Source organism: Balearica regulorum, chromosome 12 (genome assembly GCF_011004875.1).
Source record: "Balearica regulorum gibbericeps isolate bBalReg1 chromosome 12, bBalReg1.pri, whole genome shotgun sequence".
Lineage (NCBI taxonomy): Eukaryota > Metazoa > Chordata > Aves > Gruiformes > Gruidae > Balearica > Balearica regulorum.
The window spans coordinates 22,742,252-22,755,442 of NC_046195.1; the positions used below are offsets into that span (position 1 = coordinate 22,742,252).

General features: G+C 61.5%; 1 protein-coding gene across 14 annotated transcripts in view; it reads right to left on the minus strand.

Moving 5' to 3' along the window:
• Nucleotides 1-4,807: 4,807 nt before the first annotated feature.
• Nucleotides 4,808-13,191, minus strand: part of TLE3 (TLE family member 3, transcriptional corepressor) — a 30,081-nt gene continuing 21,697 nt past the window's right edge. For 4 of the 14 annotated variants that reach the window (XM_075764261.1, XM_075764260.1, XM_075764258.1 and 1 more), the window contains exons 10-22: nucleotides 12,808-12,927; nucleotides 12,500-12,550; nucleotides 12,165-12,320; nucleotides 11,900-12,032; nucleotides 11,441-11,637; nucleotides 10,706-10,782; nucleotides 10,206-10,455; nucleotides 9,786-10,033; nucleotides 9,331-9,478; nucleotides 7,939-8,089; nucleotides 7,390-7,466; nucleotides 7,045-7,140; nucleotides 5,811-6,246 (exon numbers count right to left, since the gene is read on the minus strand). In XM_075764261.1, coding sequence (XP_075620376.1) covers nucleotides 6,172-6,246; nucleotides 7,045-7,140; nucleotides 7,390-7,466; nucleotides 7,939-8,089; nucleotides 9,331-9,478; nucleotides 9,786-10,033; nucleotides 10,206-10,455; nucleotides 10,706-10,782; nucleotides 11,441-11,637; nucleotides 11,900-12,032; nucleotides 12,165-12,320; nucleotides 12,500-12,550; nucleotides 12,808-12,927 — 1,779 coding nt within the window. In that variant the 3' untranslated portion in view covers nucleotides 5,811-6,171. Of the gene's footprint in view, nucleotides 7,141-7,389; nucleotides 7,467-7,938; nucleotides 8,090-9,330; nucleotides 9,479-9,785; nucleotides 10,034-10,205; nucleotides 10,456-10,705; nucleotides 10,783-11,440; nucleotides 11,638-11,899; nucleotides 12,321-12,499; nucleotides 12,551-12,807; nucleotides 12,928-13,191 lie in introns of all 14 variants that reach the window. The other 10 variants (XM_075764255.1, XM_075764256.1, XM_075764253.1 and 7 more) reach the window with 4 other exon arrangements.

Here is a 13,191-nt window from a genome sequence, read left to right on the forward strand (position 1 = left end):
TACAGATGGAGCCAAGTCTTTTACAAAAAACGCTCACACAACACTTTTCTCCTAAGCCAGCCACAGCCTAAAAGAAATATTAGGTGCGCACAAGCACGTTATTATCTTCGCAGAAGCCAAGAAGCACGACGGGCGCTCGCCGAATGCAGAGCTGCCTTTAAAAATTAATACGATCTTGGCCTCTGTCTCAGAAATAAAAAGGGTCTGCCCCCGAACGCCGTGTTCGCGGTGGGTGCGATGCTCGCAGCTGCAGAGCTGTGCCCCTTGGTCAGGGCTTGAGATCCCCAAATTTGCAGGATCGGTCCCTGGGGGGGTGCGGGGCTGGGCTCGTCCGAGTGGCTGCGTGCTCGGAAGGTGCTGGTCAGAAAAGAGACAAAGCTCATTAAAGCACTGCTGCACCAGCCTTCGGGGGGGCGGGGGGGCAGCAGTGCTTTAATGAGATCTTTGAGACTTTTCCTGCTTTAATAAGACTTTTCCTGCTTTAATAAGACTTTTCCTGCTTTAATAAGACTTTTCATGCGCTTTAGGGCCAGGAGAGCACGCAGCAGCCCCCTCGCTCGAGGTGTTTGCAGCAGAGGTGGTGGCACATCACCCGGCACCGTGTCCCCTGTCGTTTCCTCCCCGCAGGGGACAGGCAGGGTACCGAATGGCCGTCACCGAGGCTGGCGGCTCACCTCCGCCGATTCCGCGCCACGCTGCCGACAGGTCGGCGGGTCTGGAGGCGGTTTGGAGAGGAAGCGAACGGAGCGGCTGGGTGATCGGAGGAGCAGAGCTTCCTCCTTGGGTGCTGGCACCAACACCTGGCACCCCTGCACCCTCGGTGGGGCCAGGAGGGAGCAGAGCATCCCACCCCAGCCCGCTGTCTGCATCCCACCCCAGCCCGCTGTCTGCATCCCACCCCAGCCCACTGTCTGCATCCCACCCCAGCCCGCTGTCTGCATCCCACGGACGGGAAACGCTGGCTGGGAAAGGCCACAGTTTCCCACGTGAATAATATCCCTTTCCTAGAGCCGCAGAGACTCCTGAAGCTACAGAGAGTCTCCAGTTGAAGCCGACCCTTCGGGTGCTGCGTAAGCACCAGCGTGGAGGAGCCTGGCCGGTTCCAGCGGGGTTTAGCCGCGTCAAGGGCTTTGCAAACGTCCCAGGTCAGCGTTGAGATGTCACCATCATCGACAGCCCCACGGGCCTGGGCCGTGCCCCGGCGGGGACCCTGCTCCCTTCTCCTGCCGCTGCCCCCCAGCCCCATGCCGGGAGCGGCCAAGGCGAGGGTGGGTGCGGGCACCGGGCAGGGCGGGCATGGGCAGAGCAGGGCCAGGCGCCTTTCCCGGGGCTCCAGGTGCCCGTGGCACCGCAGAAGGGACAGGCCGGCAGCCGCAGCCGCCCGGCGCGGCGAGGGGTGGCTGGCAGGGGTGAGCCCCATCCGGGAGAGGCTCTGGGCGATCCCTCCTGCCCTGGGTGGTGCGTGTCAACCCGTGCTAATGATTTTTTCAGTGGGCAAAAGCTCTGCAGGGTTGGTTTTTTTTTTTTGCTGTTGTGGCGTTTCATTTTTTTGTGTTGGGTTTGTTGTTTGGGTTTTTTTTTTTTTCAAGAAGGATTAAGCCAAATTAGTTTTTATCTGTTTCTGCAGTTTTCCACTGGGATTCAGTGAAGCACCAGTGCCTGAGAACAGAAAAACGATAAACATCTAAACGCAGACACTCTGAGTACTGTTTTATCTCTGCCATTTGAAGTGATGACACCCTTCAACCAGATAAACAAAGCAACGAGGAGGGGCATGTTGTTAGATGGAGTGTGTAACGAACAGAATACTCCCTGCCACATTACAGACAATGGTAATGCACAATCATTCATTATAACTCAATTACAGTAATTAAAACTGGTGGGATGCAGAGGCAGAACAGACGAAGGGAGTAGTGCCAACAGAATTTACACTCCGTGTCATCAGCTAGCGATAACAACAGCTGATGGTGTCCCAGAGCCTCCTCCCGCCATCTGTTCCGAGAGCCGGCGACGAGGGATGGCATTAGGTGCCGCAGCAACCGAGCGGATGGTGGATGAAAAGGGGGTAGGAAAGGGGTCCTGCCCCCCCCCCAGCACGGCGCCCGGCCCAGCCGCTGCCGTGGGTGCCGTGCTGCGGGGAGGTGCTGCCCCGTGCACCCCGCAGGGTGAGCCGCCCCGTGGCACCGGGCACAGAGCCCGGGAAAACGACGGGGGAAGGGGGCACCCCGTTATCCCCGCTCCCCGCGGTGCAAACTGCACAGCTGCCTGCACGGGGATCCCAGCCTGCAGCGCTCTGCTTCGCTCCTGGGGTGGGCACGGCACGGCACGGCAGGGCACGGCACAGTATGGCACAGCACTGTATGGCATGGCACGGCACGGCATGGCACGGCACAGTGTGGCACGGCACAGCACAGCACAGCACAGCATGGCACGGCATGGCACAGCACAGCACAGCATGGCACGGCACAGCACAGCATGGCACGGCACGGCACAGCACAGCATGGCACAGCACAGCACGGCACAGCACAGCACAGCATGGCACGGCACGGCACAGCACAGCATGGCACAGCACAGCACAGCACGGCACAGCATGGCACGGCACAGCACGGCATGGCACAGCACAGCACAGTATGGCACGGCATGGCACAGCATGGCACGGCACAGCACGGCACAGCACAGCTCTGCTACACCTGCAGCGTTGCCTGGTGCTGCTGTTCAGGGACGAGAGACACGGCATGGGAAAAGCTGCTTGGCCAGGAAGGCTGCCCAGGGCAGGAGTTCCTGGGGGCACCATCCCCCTTCTCCGCCTGCTCGGGGCAGGGGACACGCGTGGGGCAGGGGACACGCGTGGGGCAGGGGACACACGCGGGGCAGGGGACACGCGCGGGGCAGGGGACACGCGTGGGGCAGGGGACACGCGTGGGGCAGGGGTCACGTGTGGGGCAGGGGACGCGCGGGGCAGGGGACACATGTGGGGCAGGGGGCACGTGTGGGGCAGGGGACACGCACAGGGCAGGGGACACGCGTGGGGCAGGGGACACGCATGCACCCCACCGGCTGCGCAGGGGCCCCGAGGCAGCTCTGCCAAAGCCCTCGGGTCAGGGGGTGCCTTGGGGCGACCGGCGCAGCAGCAGCGTGAGCGGCCGCCCTGCACCCCGGCCCGCTGGGTTAGCCGGTTGTTTCCCGGCAGGCCAACACCCTCCGCCTCAGCGCCAGGACCTGCACGCTGTAATTTGATAATTAGGGGTTACTCAAAGCACAGTTTGGGCTGACTGCCGCCCCGGAGAGCCGGGCTGGGAAGGGACAGCGGTGCCCAGCCCTGGGCGGCCGCGGGAGCAACGACTGCACCCAGCTCCAGCACCCTCCCGGTGCAACCTCTGTCCTCACCTGCAAGGGCTCCGGGATCGGGAAACCAGCCGGGAGCAACGTCGGGGTGCAACCAAAACAGCTCGGTTTTGGTGCTCAGCAGCTGCCGGGATCAAACACTTTGCATGTCCCTTGCAGGAAGGTGATGCTCACGGAAGGAAATCGCTACTGAAAAGCAGGTAATGCAACCCAAAAGGTGCCGGGTGCCGGGTGCACCGGGCCGTGGCCCACCTGCAGCGCGGCGCAGCCTGGGGCTGGGCGAGCACCGGCACCGGGTGAATCCTGGTGCCCCTCCGCAACTCCCACCCGATTGCCCGCTGATGTGCGAGGCCTCTGCCTTCCTGCCCCGGTGTGTCACGGAGCGTCGGCCGAGGCTGAACTAAAAGCATGTTAAAAAAAAAAAAAGCCCTTATGAATATATAATAAAAAAAAAATTAGCGTGTGGGGCTTTAATTATAAAGTACGGGCGTTCGGCGCCTGGCTGATAGCGTAAATGGGAATCGGAGAGACTGCGCACGGCTTTAACACCTCCTCCGTCAGCACTTTCGGAAAGGTTGTAGTCAAACCAAATTCATTGCAAAGGGCAACAGTTTGCCGGGAACTGTTGAAAGCAGAAGCTGCAGCGATCGGGCGCCCGAAGGGGCAGTGCCGGGGGCTGCCGGGGGGGATCCGGGCCCCGCCGAACCCTTCCGCTCCCCTGCACCGGGCTCTCCGAAATCTTACAACAAAGGATTTCTTGCAATTTTTATCTTTTAATGGTCCCCTGTGTAAGCCCCTCATTCCATCCAGCTTAAAATCAGATTTAAATGCACTCATAACCATTTACCGCTGTACATTATCGGAAACCCAAGCAGTTAGAGTGCTGCTCCTGCTTTTTATTTCTCCCTCGCAGCAGGCTCTGTCATGTTCAATACATCACGGGGAAGCCCCCGTAGGACGGTACATATGTCCTAGTTCAAGGAAAGTGCTTTGTCTGTCAGGGGCACCCGGGCTGAGCGCGCAGGAACGCGGGCGCTCGCGTCCCGTGGTCCCCGAGCCCCGGCGAGCATCCCGCCGGGGGCTGGCACCCCGCCTCGCTGGCCGTGCCCCCACCCCGGGGTCCCCTATCCCGGCCCTTTCTCCGCACCCCTAAATCCTCGCTGCAGGCCTGCAGCAGCAGAAACCAGGCGGCTGGGCGATGCCTTCAGGAAATAGAGAGAAACGATGGGGCGCAGCGTGCTTGCTCGCCCCGAGAGGAGACGGGGGGACGGCCGAGGAAGGAGCTGGACCCTCGCAGCGCGGGAAGGGGAGATGGGGAGGGCTGGGGGCTGCAGTCGGCCGCTCCCATCCGTCCCGCGCTCGGTTCTGCCTCCAGCCGACCTCCGCCGTCATCCCCGGCAGCGAGGGGGGTCCTGCGCCCCCGGCCCCTCGCTTGCTTTTATTAATAACTCAGGGCAGGGGGTCAGAGAGCAAATGGTTTATAGACACTTTGCTTTCATTTGAGCTTCGTTACATTTACCTTTTATTCTTTTTGGTTTTTTTCTTTTTTCTCCCTTTTTTACAAAAACCAGGTGCAGTTACTCACAGCTGTACATATTCTGCTACAGACTTTGGTGTAAAGTTGAGATGTCTGACTCAGTAACCCTCCACCAGCTCCGGTACGTGCAGTTATTTTGGGGTTTTTTTCTTGGAGTTTGGTTGGTTTTTTTGGAGGAAAACCACACAGGAGGCGAGTTGGAGGTGGCCTTACCCTGGGCGTTAGTTCGAAGCCCCCCAGCCCTTTCCAGCGCCCCCCCCACCAATGCAAAGGGGGGGATGCTCCAAGCGCCACGGGGGCGGACGCTGCGCCCAGGTCTTGGGGTGCAGGGGGAAGGGGCAGAGCTGCCCCCGCACAGATCCGCACCCGGGGCAGCGCTGAACCCCGGAGCAGGCGCCGGCGCGGGTCCGGTGGCACCGGGGGCAGGGTCGCAGTCGTTTTTCTGAGCCAAACCACTTTCCCTAAACGCAGTTTCGAAGAGCTCGCTGCTTCTGCCGTCGCTGGGTAATTAGCGCACGAGGTCGGTCCCATCTCCTGGGCACGCAGCGAAGCCACGCAGGGCCGACACCGCTTGCCCGGCACGTTCCCCTTATTTCTCTTTTGAACAGAAAAGGGCAAAAATCTCAAAACTTTCTTATTTTGATGGGAAAAAATTAAATCATTTCCCATGAGACCCCCAATTCGTCTCTCCTCGCCCCAGCGCGGCCGTTCGGAGGGATGCGATGCCAACCGCGCACCCCAGAACAGCCGGGTACCAACCGCCTCCGCTCCATCCTTCTCTCCCCTCTCTGTACTATCCACATCTGCAAACCAGGCAGTTCTCACCTGAACCCTAAGCATTATTATTATTATTATTTTTGACCAGATTAAAATCAAAAATTAAAAAATAATCCATAAAAATGTCGTATAAAAATTCTCTCCCATATGCTACAATACAGGGTGAGCGCTTCTGCTACACAAATACTTTTATTTCCCATTATGTCTTTTTTTTTTTTTTTAAACCCTTTAGTACAAAACGCCGAAACGCAGGCCTGTGCGGGGAGGGGTTTGCTTCATCGGAACCTATATACCAGAAGACACAAGACCATATAGCCCACAGGACCCTACCAAAGCCAGCCCCTTCCCCCCACCACACACAAACCCTACTTGTTAGTAAACTTTGCTTTTAAAAAAACTGTATTTTAAAGGTTATCAATTCTAATTCTTTACTTTCATTTGAATACAAAACACATAAGTTGCTATTATCTTTCGTGGCTCCCTGAGCTGAATTTACTATGCTTTCTTTGAAATCACTCCTCATTGCTTCTGTCCGAAGACCAAGAAGGGCTTGCGCAGACGATCCCGCAGCGTGGGCTTCCCCTTTTCTTCAAACATACGAGCACAAAAAAAAAAAAAAAATCCATATATAAAAAAAGGTGATTGTGTTGCTGATGTCCCGTCAGTAGCTGAGGATCCGACCGAGTCCCCCGCGGTCCCAGCAGCGTCCCACCATCACTAACACACCGAACAACGCACGGGTACGACAGTAGGAACAACTTTCACCAGTGGACATCTTTGCTCAGCCTGGTTACGCGCTGCACGGCAAAGTCACGTCCCAACGGACGCTTCGGGGGGGGGTAAGGAACAAAAAAAAAAAAAAAAAAAAAAATTGCCACCACCAAAACCATCAGTGGAATACAATTACAGCAGACGAAAAATACACAACTAGTGTACCGGGAGGGGTCCCCCACCCTTCCAATGCTATTTACTAGTCCGTTATTTACATTTTTCACAAGTCTTATGCAGGATGCACAAAAAAAAAAAAAGTCACAATAAAAAATAAGTCCTTTATAGTGCCACCAAAGCGTAGACGGAAAGAACCAGAAAACCAAAAAAAAAAAAAATCCAAAATAAAACCCAAAACCCTAAAACCAAACAAAAATTCGTTTAGGGCTTCAATGTGTGCCATATTTGCAGACCTCCAAATAAATCCGTGTGTGTTGTACGCCGGGCCCTTGAGGCAGAGCCCCGCCGGAGCGTGCCGGTCCGTGGCCGAGCCCCGGGGGCCACCCCACGGCAGCCCCCCCGAGCCCCCGGCCGCTCCACGCCGGCCACCCGAGTCCTGCCACTGCCGGTGCTGGGAGTTGCCAGCCCTGCCATAAAATCCGCGGTTAGTAGATGACCTCATAGACTGTGGCCTTCTTGTCACCAGAGCCCGTGACGATGTACTTGTCATCCGCTGAAATGTCGCAACTCAAGACGGACGAGGATTCCTTGGACTGGAAAAGGAGCCGGGGGGGGGGGAAGAAAAACCATCACTTTGGTTTCCCGACGAGGCTGCCGCAGCCGCCTTTCACCGAGCGGCGTCCGTGCCGGCGGCATCCCCCCATCCCACACGCTGGGTAGCGATCCGGCCACCCCAAAAGGACTTCCCCCCTCCCCAGGGCTGGCAGCCCCCCGAGGTGATGCCGAGAGGGGGTCCGGGTGCAGCCCACCCCCCCGGCCCTGCCCAAGAGGCAGCGTCCCACCTGGAAGATGCTCGCTCCGTAGGGCGTCCTCCAGGCGTTGAGCAGGTTGTCTTTTCCAGTACTCACAAACCATTTACCTGTGCCGGGAAAGACGGCGTCAGCCGCCGAAAGCTGCCGCTGCTGACCCCCCCCCACCCCGCGGCCGGCAGCACCGAAGCCCCCGGCCAGGCCCTGTGACCGTCCTCTCCCTGCCCCCCGGAGACTTTTGGGTGTTTACCCTCAGAAATGGGAGATTTTGGTTGGAGAAATTGGAAAATGTGGAGATTTTCCAGAGATGCTGGCCCCAGCCCCTCTCCCAACGGGACGCGCCCCAGGCTGCGCAGCGCTCGCACGCGGGCAGGCGGCCTTCACCTCCCGCCACGCGCCGTGGCAGAGCGGGAGGACCGGTCACAGGGATAATCCTCATCTCCACCGTCCGTGGGACGAATCCTGCCGGAAGCCTCCGTGCTCAGCCCCCTCCGCCGCCCCGCGCATCCCTCCTTGATGCGGTCCTCGTGCGCATCGCCAGCTGCCACCGGAGGAGCCAAGTTCAGGGTCAGAGCCGCTTACCGCAGTAGGCGAACTTGAGGGAGAGGACGCAGCTCTCGTGGAGGTGCAGCTGGTACTTGTCGGGCTTCGTGTGGTGCAGCACTTCCACGTTGCTGCTCTCCATGCCCACCGCGAGCCACTCGCCCGTCGGGCAGTACCCCAGCGAGAAGATCTGGGGGGGGGGGGGAAACAGGAGCGCTCAGGGGGGGTTTGCACCCGCCAGCTCTGCCTGCAGCCCCCTGCCCGCACAGCACCCGTCACCTCCGCGTCCCCAGCAATTCCCCACGGCGGGGAGAGACGCCCATCAGCCGGGCACGAGCCGAGCCGGGGGTGATTTCCATAACGCGATGGCTTTGCCCGCAGCGCTGGCAGGGCGGCCAGCAATTCAGAAGAGAAACAGCCCGACAGGCGGGGAAGGACGCAGCCCGGTCCTCTTAAATCACCAAGCGTCCCCAGCCGCTGAAACGCGGGCGCAGCAAAGCTGGGAGCTGGCGGACGGCGTCTGTCCCTGCGGCACGGCCGAGGGGGCTGCGCCTCCTGCCCTGGCCGAGGCACCCCGGCTGCAACGCAGCCTCTTCCATGGAGAGCACGTCTGTCTTTGGACAGAAAGTACCTTCCTGGCGTTCTCCAGGAGAGGAAAACTTGGTGTGGAAGGCAGCAAGACTAAATAAACTCTAAGCCATGGCTACTCGTGGGCTGGAAACCGCGGTGGCACGGCTTCTGGATGCCCGGCTCCGTGATGGCGAGTGCTAATGCAGCGGAAAGTCCCGACCGCCAGCGCCGTGGGGTCAGCAGCTGGGACGGAGCGGAGCCCTCTGCCACGCTGCCGCCTTTCCGGACCCTGATCGCCCAACTCCAGTGTCGGCAGCGGTGGAGGCTGCTGGGCAGCCCTGAGGAGGCACGGCAGGGTTTGGAGAGCAGCGGCTGCGCGAGACCTGCCAACGCCGGGCGGCTCCAGCCCCACGAGACTGCTGCGCTCGCTAAGAGGACACGAGGTCCCAGCTCTGCCCCGTCGAACAAGGGCTCTGGGGGGGTCTGCAGGAGGCGGCGGGTGGCTAGGCCCTGCAGCCATCCCACCTGCAGGGCACCCAGAGCCAGCCTGTAACGCCCACGGGCATCCCGAGGGAAACGCTGCTTGCTTAACGCAGCCTAGTCTTGCAGCGGATGAAAAAGCGATGAAAGACGACCTGAAACAAGAGCCAGGGAGCCCCCGCAGCTCCTACTGCCTGGAACGCTCCTGCGTTACACCTGAAGCACTGGGGACAGCCGTGCCGGGTGTTTTCCCAGCAGGAAGAGCCCACGGCCACGCGTGAGCCGGTGGGACAAACCCCTGCACGGGGTCTCCGCGAGGAGCTGCGCAACGAGGCCAGGACGCTCCCCCCGCTCCCGGGGCCAAGGGCACCCCGTGCTCACCTGGGAGGTGAAGTCGTGCTGCTGGAGCTGCCTCCCTTCCCGCAGGTCCCAGGAGCGCACGGTGTTATCCAGACCCCCCGTCCACAACTTCGTACCGTCGTGCGAGATATCTATGCAGCTGGCACCGTCTGTGTGGCCTTGGAATTGCCTTTAAACACCAAAGCACAATGCAAACCTTCAAGGGGAGCACTAGCAAAAAGCACGCAGGTCATTTCAAGCCGCATTTATGAGGCCTCCCCACACCAAGCACGCCTGCAAACCCAGCCGGGGAGCACCCTCCACCGAGGCACACCAGCCCGGCCGAGCCTGCTGGGCTCCTCACAGGCAAAGCATCCCCATGGCGCTCCGGTCACCATCCCCAAGGTCCTCGCACCCAAACGCGGCCAGAAAGACCCGGATCACGGAGAAGAGCAACCCCCGGTGCTCCCGGCCCCGTGCGGCAGCGGCTCGCTCACCTGACGAGCGTCTGGTTGTGCAGGTCCCAGACGGCGATGTTGCCGTCGCTGCAGCAGGAGAAGCAGACTTTGGCGTCGGGGCTGATGGCCAGGGCGTAGCAGGCGGGGGCGGAGGAGGTCAGCTCGGCCTTGATGCGCGGCGTGGGGGAAGCCAGGTCCCAGATGGTGAGCGTGCTCGCCTCCCCTCCCACGATCAGCGTGCGGCCGTCGGGAAGGAGTTTGCAGGAGCGGATGTAGTTATCTCTGTTCTGGAGGGGACAGAGACGTTAGCGGGAGGGCAGAGAATGATTCGCCGGGTTGGAGGTGGGGGAAAGCAGGGGAGGTACGTGCTTGGGGACCAGGAGCGATCCGCTGCGGCTTGCTCACGCGTCAGGACGCTCCAGCTCCCGTGCGAGGCAGCGCTGCCCCGAGCCCCCTTACCAGGCAGTCCAGCTGGGAGATGGGGCTCTTGCTGCCCGGCTGGCTGATATCCCAGATCTTCACGCACCCCTTGCCGCCGGTGTAGACGTGCCTGGTGGGGTTGCTGATGGTGACGGCGCACACCACCTCCCCGTGGCTCAGCGTGTTGATCTGCCGGGCGTGCCGCGGGATGCCGGGACCCGCCAGGGCGTCGTGGGGAAAGGGGACCGGCTGCATCTGCCCGTCGGCGCTCACGTGGAAGGAGTAGGCTCTGCCGGAGGAGAGCAAACGGGGGGCTCAGCCCCGGAGGCAGGGGTTTGCTGCAAACCCAGCCTGGGGGGGGGGGTGGGGGTGGGTGGTGTCGCAACCCGGCTGCCGGGTCGTGCCTTGCTGGGGGCCGGAGACCACCGCTGCTCTCCAGGGGCTCGGCGGGACCCAGCCCCGGGTGAAGCCCCACGCTCACCTCCACCCCGGGCACACCCATCCCCACCCGGCGCACAAAAAGACCAAGAGGGGCTTACGGCTTCCCTCCGGGGATGGACGCCAGGCTCGAGGGCAGGCCGGGGGCTCTCATGGGCGGGTGCGGGTCGAAACCAACCTGCCGAGAGACACGCGCGCGTGTAAGGCCAGGCACGAGCTGGGCACACGAGCAAACAGCTTCCCGTCCGCGCGCCTGGGCAGGTGTGGGGGCACTCGGCAGCTCCCTCTTCTCTTTGCTGCTCAATAGCGAACACTAATGGTTATTTTTTTTTTCCCCTAGCAGAAAGGGGAAGGGCTGGGGAATTACCCAAAGGTTTCTGGTCTGCAAGGACCAGCGTGGGACACGCTCACCCTCCCCGTGCTGCTCCCGAGGCCCCAGGGACAGGAGCAGCTCAGCCATGCCCAGCACTCCGGCTGCAGAAACCCCTGTTCTCTGCATTAACGGCAGCCTTCTGCTTCTTGTTTTCCCTGTATTTTTCCCTTAAAACACGCGATTGTGTGTTTAGCAAGAGTAAGAGGAAGGGGGCTGCACAGCGGGTACTTCCCACGCGTGGGGCGGGGAAGGATAAACCCCCACGTAACGGCACACGCGCATCACCCCGCCGGGAGGGATCTCCACGCCCAGCACCCTTCAACAGCGGCCGATTCAAAACACAGCCGGCGATGAGCCTCCACAGCTGACACAGGGAAGTCCTCCCCCCTACACCCCCCTGGGACCCTCCCCACACCCACCACCCCACCGGCAGCGAGAAAAGGAGCTAAAAAGTGCTACGTACAGCTCCAAAGCTCACCATTGGCGACCGGCCGTAGGCGGCGGCGGCGGCGGCAGCGGCGCTCATCTGCGGGGGGATGTTGTGGAGCCCCGCGTAGGCGCCGGGGCTGGTGAGCGAGCCGTTCATCTCGTGGTGCCCCATCATGGCGAAGGGAGCCGCGTAGGAGCCCGCGATGGAGATGGGCGTCCGCAGGGCTGAGGCTGCGGGAGGGTTGGGGACACGGTCAGGGGACGGAGCCCTGCTCGCCCCGGAGGAGGGGATGTAATGGCTGGACCCCCCTCCGCACCCCGGCTCTGGCACGGGGACCACCGGAGCTGCTGGCACCCCTGCCCTCAGCTGGATTAGGTCCCCAAAAAGCCTGACCCCCCCCCAAAGCTGCCGTCCCCTGCAACGGAGGGTGCGAGCTGAAGCCGTGCTGGGGACAGCAGCAGAGAGGGGGCACAGGGGGAGCGCGGTACCCACCCAGGGGGTCCATGCCGGTTGGCTTGCCGGGCATCGGCCGCAGCCCCGGGGTGCTGCTCGTCCCCGGGGTCGGAGCGTCATTCCTCGGCGTCGGAGTGTTTGACTTGAGCCCAGGCGTCGACGATTTGTCGTTCTGGATGGAGAAGGGACCAAAGAACGAACGGATGAGGTTCAACCGCCGGCACCCACAGCCCCTGCTCGACAAGCCCCCAGACCCAGCGAGCACCGGCGGGGCCCGACCCCCCCGGCAGAGCGAAGGACGTACGTGGCCCAGGTCTTTAGTCTTGGAGGAGGGAGTGCTGCTGGAGGAGGCGACCGAGGCCGGGCTGTTTGGCGCATCCCCCTTCTTCAGCCCGCGGGCTTTGTCTATGCCGTTCTCCGGGGGGGAGTGGGCTGGGCTGACCCGGGGGGTGGCGGGGTCCTGCGAGACAGCAGAAAGCATTGGCACCCCCAGCAGCGAGGGGGGCTCCCTCCGGCTCCTCTTTCAGGCAGGAACTGGACCAGGGCCGGGGGGTCCCTAAGGCATCGCCCCCCACCCCCCAAACCCCTAGGGTGCCGCGGGGGGAGGAGCAGACCTGCCAAAACGCCCCCACAGCTCACCTCGTTGGAGACGTCGACCACCAGGTCATCGCTCTTGTCACCATCGCTGTCCTGAAACACAAAGTGAGTTACATCCCGCACAGAGCTGCTGAACCCTGGGGCGCGGGGCAGCCCCCCAGGGAGCCGAACACCCCCCCAGCAGCAGGACCCACGTCACCCACACCACCTTTGGAAAGTTTTACCCAAATCCCACCTTCTCCCACCCAAAGTCCTGCCCAAACTCGTGCTGCATGCCCCCCGTGCCTCGTGCCACCGCGTCCCCCGGCAGCTCTCAGCCCCCCGCACCGCAGACCACCCCTGCCACGCACATATCGGCTCATGCTGTCCTTCTCCTCCGCTTTCCGCTTCTTGGAGTCGATGCTGTAGTCTGTGGAGCTCCGGTGCTTCTCGCTGGCTCTCAGGCTTTCCGAGGGCGAAACGGAATTATTCTGCAATAACAGACAGAACTTTTAAGCGGGCAACAGAAGAAAACGGGACTTCACGAGCAGCAGCTTAGAAGGTGCCGCAAACAGCCCTCCAGCCAGCCCCGAGCCCGAAATCCAGCCCTGCCCTAGCCTGAAACCCCAACGGTGGGGCGGGACCCCACGGCCCCCCATGGCAGAGACCTGGGGACAGGGTCCAGCTCGGCCACCACCGCACCGAGCATCGCTCCGAGCCCCGGGGATGCTGCTGCGTTCCAGCAAGGCTGTTCG